This window comes from Panthera pardus, unplaced genomic scaffold, assembly GCF_024362965.1.
Source record: "Panthera pardus isolate Hobbes unplaced genomic scaffold, ASM2436296v1 HiC_scaffold_22, whole genome shotgun sequence".
In the NCBI taxonomy this organism is placed as follows: domain Eukaryota; kingdom Metazoa; phylum Chordata; class Mammalia; order Carnivora; family Felidae; genus Panthera; species Panthera pardus.
In genome coordinates this window covers 71,311,914-71,324,426 of record NW_026526788.1, presented here as the reverse complement: position 1 = coordinate 71,324,426, position 12,513 = coordinate 71,311,914, and the positions used below count along the sequence as shown (strand labels likewise).

The 12,513-nt window shown below is 35.0% G+C and overlaps 1 protein-coding gene across 1 annotated transcript in view; it reads right to left on the bottom strand.

Moving 5' to 3' along the window:
- ATRNL1 (attractin like 1) overlaps nucleotides 1–12,513 on the bottom strand; it is a 764,129-nt gene that overhangs the window by 629,756 nt on the left and 121,860 nt on the right. The window contains exon 10 of the mRNA XM_019459544.2: nucleotides 7,683–7,837. Coding sequence (XP_019315089.2) covers nucleotides 7,683–7,837 — 155 coding nt within the window. The remainder of the gene's footprint in view (nucleotides 1–7,682; nucleotides 7,838–12,513) is intronic.

Below are 12,513 nucleotides of genomic sequence, written 5' to 3'. Positions count from 1 at the left end.
CAGCTGCAGAAGCCAAAGCAATAATCTAAGTCTCCCTGTTAAGAATTGGTCACTGAAATGGTAGAGGAGCTCAAGGAATGAAATATATATTGGCAAATATATTTGAAAGTAAACTGAGTAGCTCAAAGAATGAACTGTGATGAAAAGTCCTAACAAAGGACAACTCTGATGGACATTTCAACTCCAGAGTTCCCCTGGGATTGGATGTGGCCTTCGCTTAAAGTCTGCTTGACTTTTCCTTCTGTCTAATCCTGCTTCAGCCTCCTCCTTTTCATAGCTGTTCATCCCAATGACCTAATAAGCACCCTGAACACTAAACTCAGTCTCTGAATGTGCTTTCCAGAGAACCCAAACTGGCAGGACTGTTTGTTGCCACAGTATAACCTAACCTATACTGACTGATACAATACAATAAATGTGAGGTTTCCTCTGCCGTTTCTTAAAATTGCTGGCAAGTCGTTTTAATTCATAAAACCATGTAGGAATAATCGGATTTAACTTTCAAGCTTATGAAAAGCTTGCTGAGGTAAGCAACTTTCGCACTTATAGACATTTTCATGTTTGCTGATGTTTGCCCAACACGCCAGGACTTGTCAAGAGAATGAGAAAAGAAACAGATAGAAGCAGTTGTTACAAACAGACTCTCTACTTATCCCTTCCAGCTTCCTCAATAACTACAAAACAGAATGTTCAGCTGTATGAATTCTGTTGCTGATTTTTCACATTCTTGATCAAGATTCACAATAAAACACACATTGGTTTTCTTGTAGGATGTAGAAGTTCTCAAATGCCTTAAAGCTCAATGTTTAATTAATATAATTTGTTTACATGTACTCTATTCCCATTCTTACACTGTAAAGTCTGTTATATTATTAATCTGACTACAATCTATAACTGTTATGTCTTACCAAGACAGTGTATTTCCAGAGCACTCAGGTCATTATCACTTTATAAACAGTTCAAGTCTACACAAATGAAAGCAAAACCCACATGGCTACTGACATCATGAAAACTGACAGAAATACTATTCCATGCCAACAGAGAAGCCATACAGGACTAACAACCAAAGTAAAATATACTCTCTAGAATATAGATATAAAAAAACTTATACTGCAAGGTACTAAATATTTATTTACAAACTATACGCTCAATACACAGAAGATCAAGAAATTAGAGTTATCAGTCTCTCAAACCCGCATTTCAGCAGTCAGAACACTGTACTACTGGAATTATCTACCTATGAGAGGCCACATATTTACGTTAAGAACTTATGCTGAAATTCAGAGACTGGTTTATTTTATCAATGATGCATAATATATTACAGGTGGAAAATGAATATTCATTAGCTAATTTTCCTATGTATATTCATGCTTTTCATGAAAATATGTATCTGTAATACTTTAAGAACACATCTTAAAGATTCTTTTAATAATCCACTTGAAATGCCAGTTGAAAAGTCAGTATTCATATTACTAAAAAGAACACACAGATTGTGTATACAAGACTCAAAACTAGATGGATACGGGGTAAAACTTCTATTAATGGTTTGTATACTTTTATAATAGAAAATATTGTAGAAAAATTATAATAGGAAATTTTGCCAAAATGTTTTCCCACCTGCCCCTTAAACGATGGTGCTTCACTGGGTTTTTCCCCCATAGGTCAAAACTCCTCTTAATGTTGTAAAAGGTGCACACTTTTCCTAGGTTATCTAATTCATACCCACAGTTTCACTCAGGATTTCGTCCCCTGACATTCACTCAATAACCATGTATTTAGTTTCTTATTCTCTGTCAGGAAAAGTGCGTATCACTATTTGACTCTCAATCTTAATTGAAATGATTTTATGGTTTTAATATACATTGATATTTCCTGTTGACTTCCATAAATAGTCTTGATGTAATAAATGATATTTATAGATTCCTTGATAATGAATCATACATGAATTCCTAGAATAACTACTATTTGGTCATAATTTAATATACTTTTGAAACACTGTTGAGTTCTATTTGCTAACAATTTCTTTTAAATTTTGATTCTATATTCATGACTGCTTTCCCCTGCCTTTCTTCCCCTGGGATTTTGTTAAGGCATTTGAAAACTTCTGTTCAACTTTATATTTATTACAAGAATCTTTATTCGGCAATTTTTGCATTTAAAACAATCTCTCAGAATGCTAGTAGATCTGGTAAGAGAAATGGAGATTTATTGTTCATTATTCCTTTCTTTCTCCTTGATTTTCTATCCAGAGGTCGTTACTTTCTGATTAATTTGTTGGAGAGGGGAGGCACAATAAAATTCAAATAGACTTTACAATTCTGATTAGCTCTAAATCTCCTAATAAAACTAATTTTGAGTGTCTTGCTACATTAACAAATATTATATGCCTTTTTCCCAATTAAAGATCATTCAAATTTTTTTCTTGTTAAATCAGGGAAAAAGTCAGTATCAAATTATAGGGTAGATTCAAAAGAAATCTGAACTTAGGCTTGGGTTCAAATTCTGAATATACAATCTTATGACCTATGTGAGTTTGGGTTTAAACATGCTAAATTAGTTTCTTCTCTATCAATGAACACAGTAATATATACTACACAGATGTTATTAGGTGTTATCAGCATTATATTATAAAGCATTTGTTAAGTGCCAAGTACCATAGGAAACATTTGACAAATATTCTCCCTTTTCTCAAAATGAAGTCACTTCTTCCTTTACTTACTGGACTCTTTCTTAAAAAGAAGAAGCTACTATTTCCTCTATGTAATAGTAAATTATAGAAAGAAAAAGAACCCCTTGAGCAAAAAATACAGTAAAGTTAAATACAGTAGTTGGCTAAATTCGGTGAAAAAAATGTGTGAATAATTCTAAGAGGTTTTCTGATGGACAAAGAGATTCTTTCAGGTGGCCAGGCAAAGCATGCTGCTTTCACCAAGAAGAGCCCTAAGAACTTAACAAACGCCATAGAGAGATGTTGATTAGCAAAGATATGAATAAAATAACTTCCAGAAAATGAAAATAGCTTTAAACATAAAGATCAAGCAAGTTGGAATTTTTATCGTTTTGCTGAAGTGTTCAAAAAATTAAATAATTATAGGGGCGCCTGGGTGGCTCAGTTGGTTAAGCGTCCAACTTCAGCTCAGGTCATGATCTCACGGTTGGTGAGTTCAAGCCCTGTGTCGGGCTCTGTGCTGACAGCTCGGAGCCTGGAGCCTGCTTCAGATTCTGTGTCTCCCTCTCTCTCTGCTCCTACCCCACTCATGCTCTGTCTCTCAAAGATGAATAAATGTTTAAAAAAATTTTTTAATAGATGTTTTAATTTAAGTATGATTTTTAATGAAATTATAGGTCTTATAAAATTATACCCATTGTACACTCACATACACACGCACACACACTCTACAGGGGTGTACAAAAATATGCATGCTATGCTGTGTAAACTAGTCAAGTGATTTTTAAGCGTACAGTGAATTATAACTTTAGTGTGCTTTAACTATGTGGTTAACGATATACATTTTCACACATTACCAATTAAAATATTACTTCTGCAAATATGAAATTACTTTTCAGTTTTGTTTACTGAGTTTGTTTTTAAATAATTATGTACAAAGAAATTAACATAAGTGAAACTGCCACGCTCAAAAAAATTATTTTTAAAATTCTTATTATTGGAGCACCTGGCTGGCTCACTCAGTAGAGCACATGACTCCTGATCTCAGGGTTGTGAGTTAAAGCCACACACTGGATGTAGAGCTTACTTTAAAAAAAATAAATAACAGGGGCGCCTGGGTGGCTCAGTCGGTTGAGCATCCGACTTCGGCTCAGGTCATGATCTCACAGTTTGTGGGTTCAAGCCCCGCATCAGGCTCTGTGCTGACTGCTTGCTCAGAGCCTGGAGCCTGCTTCAGATTCTGTCTCCTTCTCTCTCTGCCCCTCCCCCGCTCACACTTTGTCTCACTCTGTTTCTCAAAAATAAATAAAATGTAAAAAAAAAAAAAAAATTAAAAAAAAATAAAATAAAAATAAATAAATAAAATAAATAACATTTTGAAAACTCTTATTATTTTAATCTGATTTAAAGTTTCAGCTTCAGTTTCAGTATATCTGCTTTCTGCAAGATATATTTCTAATAGAAATCCTACTCCATCTCCTATTCTGAAATAATCTAACCTAGGAAATCACATTTTTATGTTTCTACTATCTTTTTGAGAAAAAAATATGATCAGTGTATCTCTGAGTTGTCCTTCATCTTGTTTCAGAATTCTATACATTTTCTTAACCGCTGGGTAAATTTTCTTATTGAAGAATAACAACTACCATTTGTAATTAAAAGCATCACAATTATATGTTAGGCCCACCAAAAATTCTTGTAATAGCTATTCATATGATGATTCTGAAATATTATCTCAAAATCCAGTTCGATTTCAAGGTATGTTTCAATTCATGACAATCTCCCACTTACAAGTGTTGAAATCCCCAGTCAAACCACCTACTGACACTTTACAGATGTGAAAAACAAACTAACAAACAACCTGATGCCTTTTTCCTACTGACCCTAGAAGACTAACTAGTAGGATAATGTGGACTCTGTACAGCCAAAGAGTTTCAAAGTACAAATGTCTAGTATCATGAGATCAACATGAGGCATGTTTTTCTATGACATCTTTAGCAGAAGGTTATCTTTACCACAAAGATCATTTTTATCATGAATAAGGTGTCATGGTGGCTTTCTGAAAGCAATAATAATACCACTAACAATAATAAAAAAAAACAAAGTTATCTGACTTCAAGCTACATTTACAGACTAGAACATTAGGTAATATTATCATTCTACATGTTATAATTAATTCAGTCCCATTCACCAGCCCTGGGTCTATTCCCAGTTGCACTTGGGTTACTTATTTTTAAAATATAGATGCCCAGTGCCTGATCTAAGAGAACCTGATTATAGAGATCTAGGGTTTTTTTTTTTCCCTACAGCCTTCAAAGGGGATGCCAAGGTACAGCCATCTTAAAAAGTTAGTGTCATGTGCCTTCCATATCTATCGTCTATAATATAACGAGAACTGTAAAGGCAAGGTTATATCCTCAAAGATGAACAATATTCACTTTATAAAAATTACTGTAGCAGTAAGATTGAAATAGTACTTTTTGGAGCAATGAAAAATTAAATGGCACAAATATTCCTATTTATTTAAACATCACAAAATGCAAAGCAATCAATTAGCTCCTCAAGGCATTCCAGGTAAATATGACATAAAAGTCCAAGGGTAATATGCTAAAGAGAAAATTTAGGAACATGACTTTTTTTCAAAACACATCTATTTTCCAGTTGGTTCATTACACAATGGTTGTATTTTATTTCCACAAAAAAATATACTCTATAAGGAAAAACAATTGTTCTGGAATACATTTTCTGAAATATAAAAAAAATATTTTTTCCAGGAAAATATTTCAGGCTTTGATGCCACAAACCCAAGAGAATAATAACAGATTTGGGGGGAGAACTTTACTGGGAACTGCACAAAAATAATCAAATGAGATAAAACAAAATACTTTTGTCCTATGTTGAATTATATGGTTGCTTTACATTTTTGTTGTTAATGTTGTTAATGCTTTGTTAATTGTTACTGTTATGTTAAAATATAATACTGTTTAAAATGTTGTTCTTCCTTCCATTTGAACAATTTGCTTGAAAAATGAAACTGATATCTGCTTCTATCATTCTACAGCATTAAGAAATATTATTAAACATAGGTGTCTGATAATTTGTTGCCAAAATTAAGAGCATACAATGGACCAAAAAAAAAAAAAAAAAAAAAAAAAAACCAGCATCATGTGGTAGTCAAGCGGTACGACTACAGCAAGTTACAAAAGCTATACGTACCACTTGCTGCCTGCATGGCTTTGGGTAAATTCCCTTTTCTCTCATCTGCTTAATATTCTGGAAACCAATATATTAACACCTTGTTACAAAGTTACTAGAGAGGTTAAGATGTTGTGTGCAAAGCCCTTAGCATAGTATCTAATTCTTAGAAACACTTAACAAATAATTAGAATAATGATAATCTGATCTCTCTCCCTCTCTCTCTCTCTCTCCCCCTCTCTCCCTTTGTCTCTCCCGCCTCTCTGAAACTAACACCTCTAATGTTTTTCACCTAGGTAAGCTGTTTTGATACATAAAATCTAAAATATAATAATCTTGAACAATATGGAAGAAATAAAAATAATTTCTCAATACGTCAGCTACAAAATAGCTCAACATTAATTTCTTCATTAAAGTAGAGACATTAGGTGGAAATTCCCTAAAGAATCTTCTTGAAAGTTTCAAAATGTCAATTCATAGATTTTTAACAATAACAACAAAACTCTACACTTTTCTAGGATTTTTATTCGTAAAAGGGAAACAAACCATCTACTTCCAAGGAAATAAGCTTGCTGTCTCATCACCACAGCCGAAACAATATGTGGACGGTCCCAGCCTGGCAATGACAGATCATAATAAGGAGCCGAGATTCACTACGTCATTTAATCCATTTTTCGGGATCTCAGCACTGATTTACAAGCCTTCTAAAAGCCAAGACGATCCAATTTTGATCATAAATCATCACTTCAAATTATTAGTCCAAAAAGGTAAATATTTAATTATTTAGAATCTAAAAATCCTAAAGGCAGTGGATTCTTTTTAATAATTAATCACAGAAAGATACACACATAGTTTAGAGTTAAAAAGCATGTTTATTTTTATCAGTAGGAATATCCTTCCAAATGCATAGTATAAAATCCAATCTCATATTAATAGGTATAACTTCTTTATATGCCACCACTTGAAATAATTTTTCAAAGTAGACTATGTGTCTTTATGATCTTCAAGAGCAAAAGAAACCTCTTAAATCTATAAAATGTGTTATTCTTTGGTCTCTTAATTTATCAGAATGTTTCTTAATAGCTTAAAATTGGTTTATTACATTATACCACCAATTAAAAGAGCTCTGAACTACGGCTAAACATATTTTAAATATCACCTGGCTTTATCTATAAAATGATACACAGAAATGTTTTCACTATAATAGTCTACTGGGTAGCTAAATTTAGTATTTCAAAAAATACATTCATTTAATATTTAGAAATTGATAGGACTACAGATAGCATAATTAAAATCAAGTGAACTGTAAAATGCACTGTATTTCTGGTTCTCTGGAAAAGATTCTTATTTAGATACTTTACTTTCATTCCTAGGTATGTTCTGGGTTTCCATCTTGTCCCCAGATCTTACTTCTTTAGCTCTACTGTGTCTAGACTTCTATCGTCTTCCTACACCAAGTAACTATATCTGGTGTGTTTGATTTAAATGCATCTTTGCTCATACCCACTAACTCTAGAATGCTTGCATTCCTACTATTTGTAATTTATATAACTTGACAGTGCTCCATTATCTACCTATTATCAAAACTAATATGGCAACAATCAAACTCAACAGACTGATAAATTGCTCACATAGGGATACATTACACAAAGCCTTCAAAAAGGACATTCAAACCTAGAATGTCTGTTCTCCTGGAATTTATCTCTGAATTTATCTCTAAAATGACATATACACATGCTATTGATTAATATTATTTGAGAATCTCTACATGACAAATTGCTGATATTTCCTACTATGTACAATCCTAACAGATACATACCTATGTCATATGCCAGGAAATCGGCAGAAAAACATTTTGCACCGTTACTCAAGGAAGTGTCATTATGGGTATTTCCTCCAAAAATAAGCATAGCTCCATTGATAAGAACAGCTGAATGAAGATATCTGGCAAACCCACTTTCTTTCAAAATAGTCCTACAGGATAAAATTTAAAAATGTATTACACAGGATAAAAAGACCTCCCTGATTATATATATTATATAAAGGGTCTAACTTGCATATAGAATTTTCCTTAGAATTGTGAAAAAAACATGCTTTATTTTTTAATAACTCATAAATGGCCTCTAAATTTCAATATTTTTGAAGTCTTTTGAGATGCACAGTATCTTAAAATGCTTTGAGGAAACAACAATATTAAACATAGTTGTTCATGATTTTATAGTAATGTATATTATGAACTTTTATTTCATTTATAAAAGTAGGAAACAAGTGTCCTTAAAACTAGAGGACCAAAGTACCACCAATTTTAAATACCAAAGTAAATAGAATGTTGAATATAGTAAATTTACTCTCAATTGTATTCAGTTAAAACTAATAATTCATATGGATCTCATAATATATTATCTAAGTTCTTAAATATAACATGCATAAAAGTGCACATAAGTCTAAAATTCAATGAATTTTCACAAGATGAACACAACTAAGTAAACACTACTGAGATATATTTTTAAAAGAATATTACCACTATTCTGATTCTTCTGTGGCTCCACACAAATTTTAGGATTGTCTGTTATATTTGTATTTTTTTCTTTGTACTTTATAAAGTAAAATCATATACATAGTACTCATTTGTGTGTACATTCCTTTGCTCAAGATCGTTTTTGAGATATATCCATATTGTTGTGTAAAATCATGTGTATTTTTAGAAACATTAAATTAATATAAATGTTCAAGGAAAAATTAACTAAGAGAAAGTACTATAAACATATGCTCACAATTATATTTCACTTTAATGTATCGCTGTATAATAAAGCTGCAAGACATATGAGTCAATATCTTGTAAGTTTTCTAAAATAAAAAGCACTACTACTAAAAAAGAATCAGAATGTAAACCTAGTACATATAGTATAGTAAGCAAGGTACAAATACTATATATATCTCAAAAACCTATAGCAATTAACGGCTAAAGAATATGGAGCTGACTTCCAGAATGGCAATATGAGAAGTTCCACAAACCGTATCGGAAAAGAACTATAATTGGCAAAAGTTACAAAAACGACATTTAAGTTCTCAGAAAAATTTAGCAAAAAGCAAAACAAAAATTTTTTTTTAGTTTATTTATTAAGCAATCTGTATACCCAACATGGCGCTTGAACTCACAACCCTGAGATCGAGCTGCATGCTCTTCCATTGGGTGGGCCAGGCACCCTACAACCAATAAATATTTACTCAATTTCAGTATCTACTAAATTTCAATAACAACGGCAGCAGTCCATGATATTTGACCCGTTATCTGCTGTCATCCTTCCCTGTGTCTGCACCCTCCCTCTGCAGTTCAACGATAAATAAGTTGAACCCCAGGTGGGTAAAGATAATAACAGAGAGAGCTCCTTCTCCAGGCCATGGATATCTAACCAGGAACAGCAGGCAGACAATACTGCTCATGGCCCCCAGCTCTGGTGGTAGAAACTCCATTCAAGGAAAAAGCAGGAGAGGTCTGAATGCTCATCCTCTTCCTAGCCCTCATTCGTTAGTGCAAGCTATACATCAGGCCTAGGAGGCTAAGAGGGCCAGTAACTCTTTACCCCACATCAGTCACAGGGCAGAAGTTACATGAAAGCTGAGAAGAGCAAAGGCCACCATCCCCATCCAGTGCCCTGCACATAACACAGTGTTATCACTCCAGAAAAGATAAGCCACTGACCCACCTACAATTCGAAAGTACTGGCACTGAGTCTCACCCTGCCCCACACCAGGGAGAGGCAGACTAAGAAAAAGAGTGCCACAGCTCTCCCAAGGGAACTGAGTTTATTTGTAACAAGAGGGGGGAAACTCCGAGCCTAAAGGGCACTCAAAAAAACAACGGAGGTTTTGGTCGTAAGCAACTGAGACAGCCAGCAGCTCCATGAGAACAGTAAGCTCAAACGTAGAACAGACAGAAGTTCACCAGAGAGAAGCAGGGGAAAAGACAGCTAAGAAGAGCCCTACGAGGGTCAGAATCCCTAAGACTGGCCTCATAAAGACTACCCCTGAAAAGGGATGGACACTGAATTCAAACAGACTATGAAGCAATTAATGCCCCAGAGCATTGTTGAGAATACTACAGCAATCAGTCAACAGTTAGTGGTGACAAGCAGGTGGGTGTAATACACTCAGCTCACCAGAGAGGTCAGAAGGAAAAGTCCAAGAGAACCCTGCTAAAACTACCCTCACCCAGGGGTGATTTGGGGCACCCCAGGCTGCCTCCTGGGAGGAGCAGCATCAGAGGATCCACTGGAGGAAGAAAAAGACTTCACTGAAACAGTTCAGCAAAGTCACTAAACAAACAACAGTTGCAGAAAAGGAGAAAAATCAGGACCCAGAGTTGCTATATTATGTAAAATGTTCAGCTTTCAGGAGAAATTATAACATGCGATGAAATAAGAGAGTAACCTATACACACAGAAAAATCAGGCAACAGAATTGCTTTTGAGGCCCCAGAAGTCCGATGAAGCAAAAGGTCTTCAAAGCAGCTATTACAAGTATGTTCAGTCTTAAAGACATCAAGATTTAAAGAAGTAAGGGAAAATATGGCAATGCCTTATCAAATATAAAACAACAAAGATACAGAAATCACCAAAAAGTTCAAAAGTGTAATAATTAAAATTTTTAAATTTATGGGAGAGGTAAACAGTAAATTTCAGCAAGCAGAAGAAAAAAAAATCACTGAAGTAGAAAGTAGGAAAAAGAGATTCAGCAATCTGAAGAACAGAGATGAAAATGAAGAGCCTGTAAGAAATGTGGAGTGCCATTAAGGGCCACAACATGCATTTACTGAGAACACTAATGCAGAGGAGAGAGTGGTAAAAATTTTTCAGAAATCATGTCTGACAACTTCCTAAATTTGATGAAAAACACTAACATACACATCCAAAACACTCAATGAAATCCAAGTAGGAAAAAACACAGAAAGAACCACACTCAGACATAAAACAGTAAAAATGTTGAAGACCACAAAGAAAGAGAAAATCATAAAAGCAGCAAGAGGAAGATGATGCTTTTGCATACAAGAGAAACGCAACAGGACATACAGCCAACTTGGGATTGGAAACGATAACATATGCAAACGTATGCAGTGTGCTGAATGAAAAAAATGTGAAAAAACAGGACCTACGTAGGATGATGGAGTAAGAGTTTTCTGACCTCATCCTCCCACAAAAACAGATTTTTATCAGCTCATGTAGAGACAAGAGCACCTTTGTGGGAGCCCAGAAGTCCAGAGAGAAGTCTCAGGACCACTTAGAGCAAAACTTCCAAGAATAGGAGGACGCAAGAGAGTAAGAACAGTTTCACATTACCACATCACACGCCCCCCCCCCCACCTCAAGGCAAAAACAGCACTCCCAGGAGAAACCCCTTCAACTTACAATTACTCCCACAGGGGCAATGACAGCATAGTATGTGTCTAGCTGCCACAGCCAAGTGGGATTATGCCCAACAAGACCGCTTCCTTCTCACCCCATCCAGAACTATGAGAGGACTGGCAGAGGAAGAAAAAGGGCACTCACAGTGACTAGGGCACAAAACTCAGCGAAGAGCTAAGGTTTCTACTAATCACCTCATGAACTCTACCAAGAGGCCCATCCATGAACTTCTTATGATACATCACCTGCAAACATACCTCAAATAGCACAGACATGTCCCCAGCGATCCATAATTCCCTCCCCCACGTGGCACACGTGACTTCTGCACATGGCTCATGAGTACACACAGCTGGCTCAACCCTGTTGCACGGGAAGAAGATGCATAACCCTGAACACTTCAAGCACTGCCCAAGGGAAAAAAAATGGAAGGCCCTCAACACTGGGCTTGGTTTTGCAGAATGGAGAAAATATATTACCCAAAATATATAAAAACTCATATAACTCAACAGAAAAAAAAAAAGAACAATCCAATTAAACAATAGACAAATGATGTTGAATAGATGTTTTTCCAAAGAAGACACACAGACTGCCATCACATAAATGAAAAAGTGCTCAACATCCCTAATCATCATGGAAATGCAAATAAAGCCAAAATGAGATATCACCTCACACCTATTAGAATGGCTATAATCAAAAGATAAGAAATAACAACTGTTGCTGAGGCTGTGGAGTAAAAGGTGGGAAAGTAAATTGGAATAATCAACTGGAAAACTGTATAGAGCTTCCTCAAACAGTTAAAACCAGAACTACCAAGAGCTACCATATAATCCAGAATTCCCACTTCAGGGTGTATGTCCAAAGGAAATGAAATCAGTATCTCAATGATATAGCTGCATTCTCATGGTCACTGAAGCATTATTCATAGTAGCCAAGATATGGAAATAACCTAAGTGTCCACCAGTAAGTAAATGAAGAAAATGTAATATACACACACACACACACACACACACACACACACACACACATACATAATGTTAGTCAGCAATGAAAATGTATACATATATTCAGCCTTTTAAAAGCAGGAAATCCTGCCATTTACAACAACATGGATGAATCTGGAGAATACTTTTTAATGTTTATTTATTTTTTGAGAGAGAGAATATGAGCAGGAGAGGGCAGAGAGAAAGGAGACAGTGGCTTCAAAGTAGGCTCTGCACAGACAGCAGAGATCCTGATGTGGGGCTTGAA